The sequence below is a fragment of the Lolium rigidum genome, chromosome 2 (assembly GCF_022539505.1).
Source record: "Lolium rigidum isolate FL_2022 chromosome 2, APGP_CSIRO_Lrig_0.1, whole genome shotgun sequence".
NCBI lineage: Eukaryota > Viridiplantae > Streptophyta > Magnoliopsida > Poales > Poaceae > Lolium > Lolium rigidum.
The window spans coordinates 100,352,244-100,365,133 of record NC_061509.1 but is presented as its reverse complement, the minus strand read 5'-3'; the positions used below and the strand labels follow the sequence as shown (position 1 = coordinate 100,365,133).

The 12,890-nt window shown below is 43.4% G+C and overlaps 1 protein-coding gene across 1 annotated transcript; it reads right to left on the bottom strand.

Moving 5' to 3' along the window:
• Positions 1–3,751: 3,751 nt before the first annotated feature.
• LOC124686994 (transcription factor bHLH68-like) lies at positions 3,752–11,042 on the bottom strand. Its single transcript, XM_047220850.1, has 9 exons — positions 10,555–11,042; positions 10,044–10,374; positions 9,797–9,874; positions 9,482–9,547; positions 7,928–7,993; positions 7,350–7,427; positions 4,827–4,874; positions 4,458–4,502; positions 3,752–4,336 (listed from the first exon to the last, which is right to left on the bottom strand). Exons 1-9 carry the CDS (start codon positions 10,839–10,841, stop codon positions 4,181–4,183), a joined length of 1,155 nt encoding a protein of 384 aa, XP_047076806.1. The 5' UTR covers positions 10,842–11,042; the 3' UTR covers positions 3,752–4,180.
• Between the last annotated feature and the right edge of the window lie 1,848 nt (positions 11,043–12,890).

Sequence of the window (12,890 nt, the reverse complement as noted above, 5' to 3'; positions counted from 1 at the left end):
AACATCCAATGTTCATGATTTATGAAACTAATCATCCATTAATCAACAAGCTAGTTTAAGAGGCATACTAGGGACTTCTTGTTTGTCTACATATCACACATGTACTAATGTTTCGGTTAATACAATTATAGCATGACATATAAACATTTATCATAAACATAGAGATATAAATAATAACCACTTTTATTATTGCCTCTAGGGCATATCTCCTTCAATAAGTGCCCAGGTCGCCCACCCCTGCTCTTTAGACATAATCTGAGCTTAAAACTACTTTTGAGCTTTGTCTCCCTAGGGTTATATCCCTTTTGTAATCAAGGCTACTCTTGTTGAGGATTTGGATACTTGTGAGTGAGATTCTAGTGTGCTCCACTCTCTCTCCCTCACCGGTCTTCGTCTCCAACCCCGATCTCTCAGCCAGAATTCTACCTCGCGTCTCTTCCGGTTGATTCTATTGGCGTGGTCCATCGAGCCACGAGAGTAAGAATTCGATTGTATCGGGTTGGTGTGCGTGTGCTTGTTCTTCGTGTTCTTCACGTTCTTCATTCTCTCCCTCTTTTCCCCTCTTGGATTTGGGTCAATCGCGAGATCGGGCCACAACCTAGGTCTTAGACCTCATCACCATCTGTTTCTCCTTCCACATCTGGTCTAGTAAAGCTAATGTTTGGAGGAACAATCTTCGGTCTCAGCCTTGGAGGAAGCTGCCGATTATTGAAGCAGCGTTTGTATGCTTTTTTGGGAGAAAATTGTCCTACAGGGATTAGCTTGCACACTAGAATATCCCGACCAGCAGCGTTAATAATAGCTAGTACATGACTAAACAAAGAGTTTATTAAATTTGCATTCCAATATTTTTGCCCAGGAATTCAAAGGTCGTTTACTTGAGCAGGATACATAAAAGGTTGCTGCTGAATTATAATATTATCGTAAATTCCTTTCCAACCTTGAAACAAAGGCGTGCTCCAAATTGAACTGTTGCCATCCACAATCTGATAAGTTGTTGCTGAAATAAGTAATGATCTTACCTTTAAAACTGCAGTCCAGAAGTCAGATTTCGGCACATTTGATTTTGCTCTCCATATAGATGTGTCGTGATGATACTGGAGTTGAGAATTTGAACTAATTGGCTGTGCGGCTCCTTTGCAAGCCTCCATGCTGCGGATGATATGAGCCCTTGATTGATTGCCTGCAAGTTCCTTATACCTAGATCACAAGATTTTTTGTCCGTGCAGATATCAGCCCATGCTCTAAGACAAAGACTTTTTGTCGTTTGGTCTTCATGTGTCCACCAACAGTTTCTAATGATGGCCGCTAGTTTTGTTAGGAATTTTTTCGAGAAAATGATATTTGACATGGTATAGAAGCAAACACTGATTTGATTAGAGTGAGTCTAGCTACATGGGATACACGGCTGGCTTTCTAGTTGAAAGCTTTGATTTGGATTTATCGTAGATAAAAGCATAAGCTGTGGATCTGTCTTTTGCAGGGTAGAATGAGAGGGTGCCCCAAATGAATAAAGAAGTTGTCAATATTGGGGGCTGAAAAAATTCTTTTAATATTAACCCGGTCTGGTAGAGGAATAATTTTTACTACAAAAGGTACCTGACTTGTTCCAACAGGGATCTGACCCTAGTTTTGACAGAATTGATTTAAAATGTGGAGCTCCCAAATAGGCGCTGGCAGGGCCGCTGGCACCTCCGTTTGGGGAGCGCCGGCATTGCATCCTCTATTTGGGGGAGCTGTTCCCACACCGGCGCCCCCAAAACGGTGGTCCCGATAAATGTTTTGAATTAAAATCATAAATAAATACATAGAAAATTGAATAAGAAATATTTTATTCCACAAACTAACACATTTTGGGAACGTGGTTTACATGACGATATAGTTTGGAACATGGTTTTTCACAAACTAATACATAGTTTGAACCATGGTTGACACAAATATAAAATATTGCAAAAAAACTAAACCTAACTAGGCCGGTCATTGCAGGTTTCGTGTGTTTGTTGCCAAGAAGGAACACTCGAGGGCACACCCAGTCACCCAAACTGGAAAATCCAACTGGCGAGGGTGTCCCTGTTGGTTCTTTCGAGGAAGAACATCCAAAAATATGCGAGCCGATATTCGCTGCGAAGAAACAACACTCGTCAGTCATCGTTCTCCTCGGCGCTGTCGACGTGGTAGTTCTAGCGGCAACGCGTGTCGTCGAACACCTTGACGCTCATGGCCATGTCGCCGAAGTAGGAGAACACGAGCACGAAGCAGGCTTGGAGGCTGTGGTAGCGCGCGAACTTCTCCCAGCCGATGTGGAGGTACATCTTGTCGCGCGCGTCGTAGATCACGTCCATGTTCCACCGGTAGTAGCCACACGAATCCTCCCGCAGATGCAGCGTGCCCGGGTGGTCGTCGCCGGCGACAAAGTCGGCGAAGGTGTCCGACAGCCTCTGGATGCCGCGTGGGTCGCCCTTGAGGAGGAGGATGAACTCGAACAGCACGGGCCCCTCCTCGTCCATCTCCGACGATGAAGACGACGACATCGCAGGCGACAGAGTGTGTGCATCTCTTCCACGGCCACGGCCACGACCACGGCCGCGACCTCGGCCTCGACCAGACATGGCGTCGTCTTTTCAGATGGTGGCGGCTAGGGTTGGGGAGAGAGGCGCTAGGGTTTGTGTGTGAGAGAAACGATGAGAGGCGGCCCTTTTTATAGGCCGGAGGGAGGCGGGGTCGCAGGGGAGCGGTGGCGCTCATTAACGACAACACGAAGGGCAAGGCGCGCACGACGGGACGGTTCGCTGCGCGTCTGCGAAAACTGCACCGCTGCTGCACCCCAATTAACTCCCGTCGCGAGGTAGGCGACGGTTAGGTTAAAATTGAATGAGCCGCTGACCCGTCGGCCCCGCCACTACCCACTGGCGTCGACTTTTGGGATGTGTGGCTGACAGGCGGCTCCCACGCCCAAAACATTCAGCCTCGCGAGACGCCGGCGCGCCCGATTCGCGCCCTTGGTGAAGGGGCCGACACGGGGTTGCCGACGATTCTATTGGGCTCCAAAATTGGCCGGCGCCGTATGGGGCGCGCCGGTGCGAGCCCATTTTCGCTCCCGGCCCCCAAAATATTATCGGGGCCGCTATCGGGGGCGCCGGTGGAGATGCTCTTAGAGATGGTTTGAACCTCATGCACATTAGCTTTCAAGATCATCTGCAAATATCAAAGAGTGAACGGGCCGGAGGGCAACTTGATCCAAGAACAATACTTGTAAAGTGATTTGCTTGCAAAGCGTCCTGTAACTTCAAAGATATATAGTTCATTAACAACAAGGATAAAATTATAGAAAATAGTATCAATTGACTGCAGTTTTTCGGGTGATCAATTATCAGCTCTTACCATGGCAGCATTTGGATTACGAGGCATGGGTGCATGTGTTACCATCTAGTGGATAACTAACAACCATAGATTGGAAATCCAACGAATGAGAATAATTGAGATGATGTGACTACATTAGGTTTGAACTTGCAAACATTAAATGCATCTTAGTAGAGATGAACTTTATAGATATTACGTATAAATTAGGTGTGCTTGTATCCCATGAAAAATTGAAAATGCATCCTGGCACAGTTATCAACTCTGTTTCATTAAAAAAGAAGAGCCGCGCAAAATGGAAGTGTGATTAATCTCGACAAATGCAGTAATAAAACAGAAATACACATTTTACAGCCAGTGACCATGACCATTCCAGATATGGCTACCACGCATGTATGCACAACATATAAGCCTTGCAAATTAAGGTGGCGCTATCTGATGAGCACTAGCAAAGCTAGTAGCTAGCTCTACCGTCTGTCGTCTGACGCACCTTCTCCACTGATCCAAATTGACCAATCTCTAATTCAACCAGATCGATCACACACACTAACAGTTATATACTCTGTTAGACCGATGATTCACTACCCCAGCTAGTGCATGTACAGACGCATGTACATGCATGAATGCGTGCATGCATAGCATCAAGAGGAACCAGCCTTAAACATCTTTTCAGCAGGATGGCTGCTCTTGATGTTATGCTACAATTCATGCACGCATATGACTTTATCATGCATTTAACAGGTACAGGTATATATCTCGGTTCTCCAAGCCACCCGACCGACACCTTGCTGCTTCCACAACCATGATCCATTGCTCCGTGCATCTACCGGCCGAATCCCATCCCAAAAGGCGGCGCCGCCGTCCAGTAATCCGCAGGACCGGCGTCCGCGCCAAAGTCCAGCGTGCAGCTCACCGGGACAAGGCACAGCCCCCTACTCTTCAGATCCTTCTTTGCTTCCTCACCACTGCAGCTTACATCCTGAATGTGTCATAGCAAATTGTCAATTAGCAGCCAGGAACCCATGTATTTCAACATTTTTACGTGAAATCTCGAACCTTACATGCATAATTGAACGAGCATATGATCGAGCGATGAGTACCTGGTCAGGGTGTCCTCTCTTTCTCGAGGCTTTGTCATGTAACAGCTGCTTGTAAGTAAGTAAATTGTTAATTAACCACCTCAAAAGGCATCACTGTAGTATTAGGGAGCAAAAGCTATATAGCAGGTAGCTTTGCTGTGAAATAGTTAAAGGTGTAAAGCTAGAGACAAGTACTCGCCCCTGCATGATTAACTTTTCCGGATGCTTTTATGGACCAATTAAAGCAAGGCTTTTTAGACGAACTAAAGCCCCCCTTTGGGAAGAAAAGGATCATCGATCTTTTGTGCTTTATTACTTGGTGATCAGCTGGGTATAGATCCCATAAAAGAAAGCATGTTTAGTCAGAAGCAAATGAGTAGTTAACTATACCTGGCCAGGCTCTTCTGGAAATATGTTGTTCCTTTCTCCTTGTTGCGCCTGTAAATTAACAAGGACGGTTTTAAGGGAATCAGCTACCTTTTTATCGCTAGGAATATATATTGGTTGGTCAGGCATAAAGCTTATGTCTGTACTTTAATCGAAAGATCTCACAAAGATATGATGCTTTTATAAATATCATTTTGCGTAGGCTTTTCTAATGTGCTTGCTCTGCCATTAGCGGATAATTAATGTAGTCTAATCAACTCTGCAGTCTTGCAGAGTCGGTGCATGTGTCAATTCATGCATGGATCAGAACTTCAGAAGAATAATATAGTGACCCCAATGCGTAGTTGATTAATGTAAAACTGAAGGTTAGTTAAGTGAGGCCAATGATGTAAGCTTAACTAAGCTGTCAAGCATGCATGATGTAAGCTTAGCTAAGCTGGTCGGTATATATATGTATGTAAGTACGTAAAATGTGTAACCCGCCATTGAGGTACGTATGAAGAAAATATGTGCTACCATATAGCTAGCTAGAGCTGCCAAGAACATAGATACAACAAGTGTGTACCACTGTACAAGTTGAGATCCGGACAAATGTATGCATGCCAAATGGTAGTTGACAACGTACGTACCCACTTTCAGCACTAATCGCTTGTTTTATATGTTGGGCAGAAATCTGGGATGGATCTACACATTGTACAGAGGTGGATACAAACTGGGATATATATAGATAAAAAAAAACTCGGTGATGATAAACCCTCGATTAGGGTGACACGCTGTGGCGAAAACCTAGAGCGCCATGGCATCCTAGTCAAACTGCAGGCCAAACAGGCAGCGTAGCGACCCAGCTACGATATCCCAAATGACAATGTTCAGAGATAGCTTTCTCCCATGTTGACCGAGGTACAGCCTTGTTTACCAGATGGAGACAGAGGGCGGGCAAAGATGCGTTGCGATGTGATGTGCGCATGAAGGCGCGCAGATACGATGAGCCATGATGATCACCTGCAGCTGCAGGCAGCAGCTAGCTAACGTCGGGAATTGTGCCACACGCAGGGGACGTGATGCCTGGGCCGGGCAGCTACCCTTCGTGCGTACTAGTAGTAGTACGTACGTCCAAGCTCGCGCAAGCGCTACTATGTCAGTAAATGAGTCGAGCTCCAGAGACTTAGGTCGGCTGATACCAAAATTTCAGCGAGCTCAGGCAACTTTGAGTTAAAGGTCGAGCTGTAAAATTTGGTCAATACTTAGCTTGTGCTGATCCCGAGTCGATTTTAGCTAGCTTCGAGCTATGAAAAACAATAAATCTTCAATATTTCTTGTATATGGAAGGAAGAAAACTCACATCCAAAGTATACTATTATATTTGCTCAATTAAATTTCATCGAAAGTAGAAGCAACAAATCCATCCACATCATATAAAGTAATTAGTTATCATATTTAATATATAGCATAACTATTGCATACAATTATATTCTTTTAGGCTATCGAGCTTAATCAAGCGGGCTAGTGTTGGCTCAAGATCGACTTATGATCGACATTAGTGGGAAAATGGGCATCCGTCTAAGCCTTTAGTACCGGTTCCTTACGAACCGGTACTAAAGGGTGCGTTAGTACCGGTTCCTTTGTTGTGGCGGGCGAGGAGCATCAATACCGGTTTGTTGACGGTCTTTTGTACCGGTTCGTGTTGCGAACCGGATGAAAGGGTTTCATTCCAATTTTCAGGTGGAGGTGGTGCCAGAGCTGCACCTTTAGTACCGGTTCATCTAAAGAACCGATACTAAAGGGTCCTGGCCCTATTTCTTCAGCGCGCCCGATCCCTGCATCTCTCATTTTCCCTTCTCCTTCTCTCCTCTCACATTTCCAAATATTTTGCACCTCTCACACTCCAACAAATTTCTATTTTTCTCGCCATTTTAACAAAATTAACGACACCCATCTATCCAAGGGTTAGCAATACCATCCTTTCTTACGGCGTTTCTAATGTAGCCCATTTCTTTGCTAGTTTAACTCGTATTATTTTTCTAGTGCTAGCAAGGTGTTCGATGAAATGCCTAAGTTAGGGATTTTATTCTTTTTATATGCAATTTGAGTTCAAATTAAACTATGATTTGTAGGTTTTAGTATCGTTCCCCTCCTCACCGCCGTCGATCGTGAGCTATACAAGACTCATACTTGCTCGTTTATTTTGAGGCAATCTCAAGTCCAGCTAAAAGACGAGCCGATCTTGAGTTCTTTGCAGCCCTATGGGCAACTAGGGGTGGACATATAACCTGAAAACTGATTTACGAACCAAACGAACCTGAATCGAAGCCGAAATGACCGAGACCGAACACCTAACCAATTGATTGAGGAACCGATGCCTTGGTTACAACAATTGCTATTGATTGATCGTTGCTTGATTTCCGACAACCGAAATTTCCTAGCACCGAACTGATCGGTTCGGTGGAACCAAACGCCTACCAGAGCACCCATAGCACAATCGAGATAAGTTGAGCAGGAGAGAATACTAGGAACTACGGTACTCACAGTGGCTTCGTGCTGCTGCTTGGACATGGAGCCCTCGCTTCCATTGCCGCCGCTGAGCTGGTATGGTGAGCTCAAACCCTGCGTGTACACAGGAAATTTATAAATTCAAACTGGAAACTTATACTACCTAGGAAAAGAAAGCTGCTGTATATGGAGGCTAAGAAACAGTGTGCCCAGGAAGCATATTTGTCTCCTTTCCAATAGACATGCACAGTGTTGCCAAAGAGATTTGCAAGGTCGCAGAGGAGCAGCAGCATGCATGCATGCAATGCGGAGGCACGCACGCAGCTTTTTCAAGCACGCAAACATTATGTACCTGCCTCTTTTTGTTTCACTTGCACATGTGTAGTTAGCTCGTCTCGGTGCACAGCGATGGAGCTGTCTCCGAAAAGCATCAAAACGAACAAGGAAAAAAAAAATTCTTGGGAGCACATAAATTAACCTGGCGGTATACTTTATGTGTTGATGGATGGATGTATTGCTTGGGAGCTAAAAAACCTGGTGGTATGGGCACGCGTGCTGCGTGAAGCCATGGAAGAGAGAGAGAAAGAGAGTGAGAGTCAGTGAGAGAGACCGACCTCAATTTGACCGTGTAGGAATCTGATGTACCCAATGGCTTCAAGGAGTACAGACGCTGTGTCAGTCTGCCACAAAAGAGAGGTTAGCCCATGTCAGGATCTCTTTTTTGTATTTTTCTCTGTGACAATAGATCTTCTTTTTACTCGAATACTATTTTGTATAGTATCATCACAGCTAGCTAGAAACAAGCGACACCACCCCATTGCATATTTCCATTTGAAAAATATTGTGAAATCTTTGGATGCAGAGCACGGGAGAATTTCTCTTTCATTATTCAACAAAACCAATTATAATACTTCTACCTGATACGTTTGTGTGATGTAGTTAACCTAATGATGTGTCGTATGATGCAGAGACCAGTAGTAATACAAGAGGGCTGCTCCGGTGCTCCCCCCCTAAATGAAGTTGGAGGGCCATACTTAGTTATTTTTTCATGTGTTGGATCCGCCGAAACTCATATTCAGCCCATATATACTCATCTGTATTGATACAATATGTGTATATCGCGTAAGAAAAAAAAAGGTCACGTGAGCAAGATCTTTATAGGACTTTTATATTTCAGCACACACACGTGACCGTAGATACGTACAAAAACGAGGTACAACACAACACGTGCCATACGGGTCTATATAGGGTTGTACGGACGGTGGACATACAATAAAATTACGATCGTACCCCCGCTTACGAACATGTATGGAAAAATCCCCACCGTTGTTGTGTTTGACGCGCCAAAAAAAATCCAGGGGAGGAGCACCGGAGCAGAAGTGGTAATACAAAGCACAAGCTTCTGTTACAAATATTTCTCAACGACTATGCAAAAGACCTTCTTGTCATTTTCATTATGAATAGGAGGCCAAACACAAGGCCAAAATTTATATCTATAGTCTAGTACTCAATTCCCTAGAATTGATTGATTTTCAATATTCTCTAAAAAGTAAAAAACACTACATTTTTTTGGTACTGAAATGGTTTTCTTAGGCCCGTCTGGTACCGAAAATTTTAATTTTAGATTTAATCTTATCAAACTCTTCTTGTCATTTTAAAAAAGAGGAGGCCAAACACAAGACTAAAATTTATATTATGGGTTCATGGTATATAAAATGCTAAAATGGCATGCCTCTTAATATGAGCCCGAGACATGTTTCTATCTTAGTACAACATGGTCTAATCATTCTTTGCACAATTAACAACAGATCTGAGGAGGGCCAAAATGGCATTGCAATCAACTACACATTATGGGATCATGTCATATAATAATATTGTTCTGTCAGTCGCCTTTCTAAATGGTTCCTTCTCTTGGATTGGCCATCTATTCATGGACAAGGAAGAATCCATTAGCTGCCCTTATACCATGTTGTAATTGTTCTATCATGAGTAACTTCAGCATACCAATACATTGTTTATACATGTTTATACTACTCTGTTCGTCAAATTAAGTACGTCCAGGTGCTAATTTTAACTCATTCATCAATGATAGTTATAGATAAGGGGTAGCTAGAGTGTACTAATATGGTGAAACTTGTAGACCTGAAGAGGATATTGATGATATATACCTTCCCAAATGGGGAGACAAGCTGGTGAAGGGCAGTTATTCTATCCCCTAGCTTCTCCTTTCTCACCTGAGCAAAAGACCAAGCAAAAGATACTAAGAATGTCATCATCCCAACGACAGCCTATCTCATCTTCTCTCTCACTCCACAATGATTCCATGCCTGTCCATTTCAGCATGCATGCATATGCTTCAAAGCTAGCTTGCTCAGGGCGGGTGGCCCATGCTCATTGAGAGAGTAGATAGAGATAGAGAGATAGAGAGATAGAGAGGGAGAGAGAGAGAGAGAGAGAGAGAGAGAGAGAGAGAGAGAGAGTACCTTAACAATAGATTGTGCTGGAGAGGGTTCTTGGGTCCTAGCCTTCTTGAAAGCTGTTCCAGATGCTGTGCTGAGACACTAGGGGAAACACAAAAGGATCCAACAAAGTTAGTAAGCTTTCATTTCCACAAACTTAACTAATCATTAGCAAAAAAAAATTACCAATACTATTTCTATGTAGTGAAACTTGCATTCATAATTCGGATTAATTAACCTCAATTTCAGGCTTGAGCTAGCAAAATGATACCTCACGTGGAGAACTGTGGTTTGAGAACTCAAACATGCTGCTTCCGAGGGAGGTGGTGGAGGTGATGGAGGAAGACCTAGGGGAGGAAGCTTGCTGCTGCAGGGTGTTGTGGTGCTGCTGGATACCTCTGGCCCACGGAGGTGGAGATGACATTGCCAATTGGATCTCATCACCAGCTTGGCTTCTCCCATGGCTAACTGTGGCCCTGTAGCTGTAGCCGGCGCTACTCCGATCTTCTGCTTCTTCCCCGGCAGTGGGAAACAGCGCCTGGCCTTCCCAGTTCTTGTACCTCTCCTCACTATTAGCCAATCCACCACTGCCACCGGGTGACCTATAAACAATCCATACACAGGGATTAACTGAAATTTTGCGTTTGCATGCAGTACTTAATTTAGAAAAATGACATAAAAAATGACTAAAATACCATAGATGGCGTATTAAGTCACCAATATCAAGAACATAGCACTGTGATCAGAGAGAGAGAGAGAGAGAGAGAAAGAGAGTTACATACATGACGAGATGACTCCATGGATCCTGGAGCTGCTGACCTTGGTTGCTACTGCTGCTGTCATGCCAAGGTGCAGTGCTAGTCGTAGGCAGTGGATAGTGATTCGACAGAAGCAAAGAAGAGAAAGAACTGATATGGGAGGAGGAGGACGCGGCGGTGGTGGAGGGCAAGAGAATAGAAGGATTGTGCTGCTCAAAGGGGGGCCTCAAATTATTCACGCTCCACCATCCATGGCCTTCACCCATCTCCCCCACTAGTGGTGATGATTTGTGGATGAGTCCCCTATCCATATTCCCTGATATGCTAGCACCAAGCAACACCAAGCTCCCACTCACCTCAGTACCTCTCTCTGGCTTTTGAACCCTCTCCAGGATTCTCTACTCCTTGAGGTCAACCTTTAGAGAGAGGAGAAAGCTTGTGCCCCTTTGGAGAAGAGAGAGAATCTCATGGCACTAGAAGAGGAGAGCTAGACTTAGTGGAATGGAAGAAGCTTGAAATAAGTCATGTGTTTTATTTTGCCTCAACTCACTGTCCACCTTTACTTGTTTTCTTTTTCGGGCCGCTTTTTTTCTGCTCCCTCCTTTCTTCTAATTTACTACTTTTGCTTTGGTGAAGAAATGGGTCAGGGAAAGTTGTACTGTTCCATCCAGGCTTTAAGAGTGGTCATACTAAAGGACGTGTGTTTACAAATTTTTGGGAAAGATGCAGTAACTTTTTCACTTTGGCTGGAGGAGTACTCTTTTATGAGGCAAAATCCAAATTGGCCGCGATACCTCAATTAGGTTGAGAGGGGATTGCAAGTCATAATTTACGAGATGGGTTCATTTTGCCTCAGAAATGCAGAAAACCAAAACTGATCCCGGGTGCATATGCACCCGGTATGTATAAAACATATTTCAAAAACATAAAAAATTTAGGAAAAAAATTTAGCATGTAGAGAGACATGTTCTATGTGTGCACGTAAAGTTTCACATAAAACCGACAATTTTTATACCCTGTGTAAAAAAGACAAATAATGTCTCGAGAAATAGACTATTTTAGCACCAAAAATTTGTCTTTTTTGCACAGGGTACAAAACATCTTGATTTTTTCTGAGACAACTTTGTGAGCATGTAACATGTCAAGGTATACATGCGGCATTTTTATTTATATTTTTTTGACATTTGTAAATATATTTAATATGTATTTCAAATAAAGGGTGCGTATGCACCCGGGTGCAGAAACACCCTGTCCTCAGAAATGGCTCATATTTAGTACTTCTCTCCGTCTACAATTTTTGTCGTGGTTTTAGGGTGTGTTTAGAATTTTAGATTTCAATCAAAACATACCCTACCAATTTTTTCGGCAGTGAGTAATGATCAAAAGACTGGTTGTTATTTTGATAGTTGCCAACATTTTGGCTTGTCAATGTTGCACTATCAACTTTAGTTCATTTTTTTATCCAATGCTAATGTCCCTGTGTTAACCGTTGTTGCGCTGAAACGCAAGCGGCAGAGCCCGCCCGCTACGGCGATAGTGTCCACCGGTGCTTCCTTCGCGCCGCCGACCAAGCCACAAGCTCGGATGAAGCATGAAAAAATGGTAGGGTGCCAACGGTGGTGACGGCGGGAATGGTCCTCCATCTTCGGTTTTCTCCACAATGTTTCAATAATCTATCATCTATCCTATGCTATCTCGTCTTTATTTGCTTTTGTGTCAAACATTGTTGCTATCTTGAACTATGTGTGTTTTAATTTTAGATTTATGTGATGCACACGTCTTAAACCATGATCTTGATCAAAATCCTGATTTATAGTATACCATATGTCGCGCCGAAACAGATGCCGCGTAACTGTAGCGCATATATTATGCAGTATAACTATACGGGATCTGTTCCGCCGCAACACTTTTCAAGCACAAAATTTCCGATGCGGTTAAACCTATTCGTTATGATACACGGTTCGCCCGGATGAGGTATCCGCTAGAGATGCTCTAAGCCACACCTATCCAGCTGGGATTAGCTTCCCTTACAGGAAATGAACATCAGGATACATCATTATATCAGTGTGTATTACTTATTTATATTTGAGATCTCACTTATGTTTATTTTTTGATACCCTTGAAGATTTAAGTGTGATATATCATCTCATATAGTTAGTTTCACATATTTGTGTCAGGCTCATATTTGATATCATCCTTGAAGCATGACAGTTCAAGTGTGTACATTTTGAAACTGAATTTAAATTAAAGTTGTTATGTACACAAATGGTTAAATTGAAGTTGATGCACTTTTAGTCCTAGCTTTGGTTAGGGTTTATCCCTAAAACCCCCTTTTTATTGGTCATGACTCATGTTTTTAC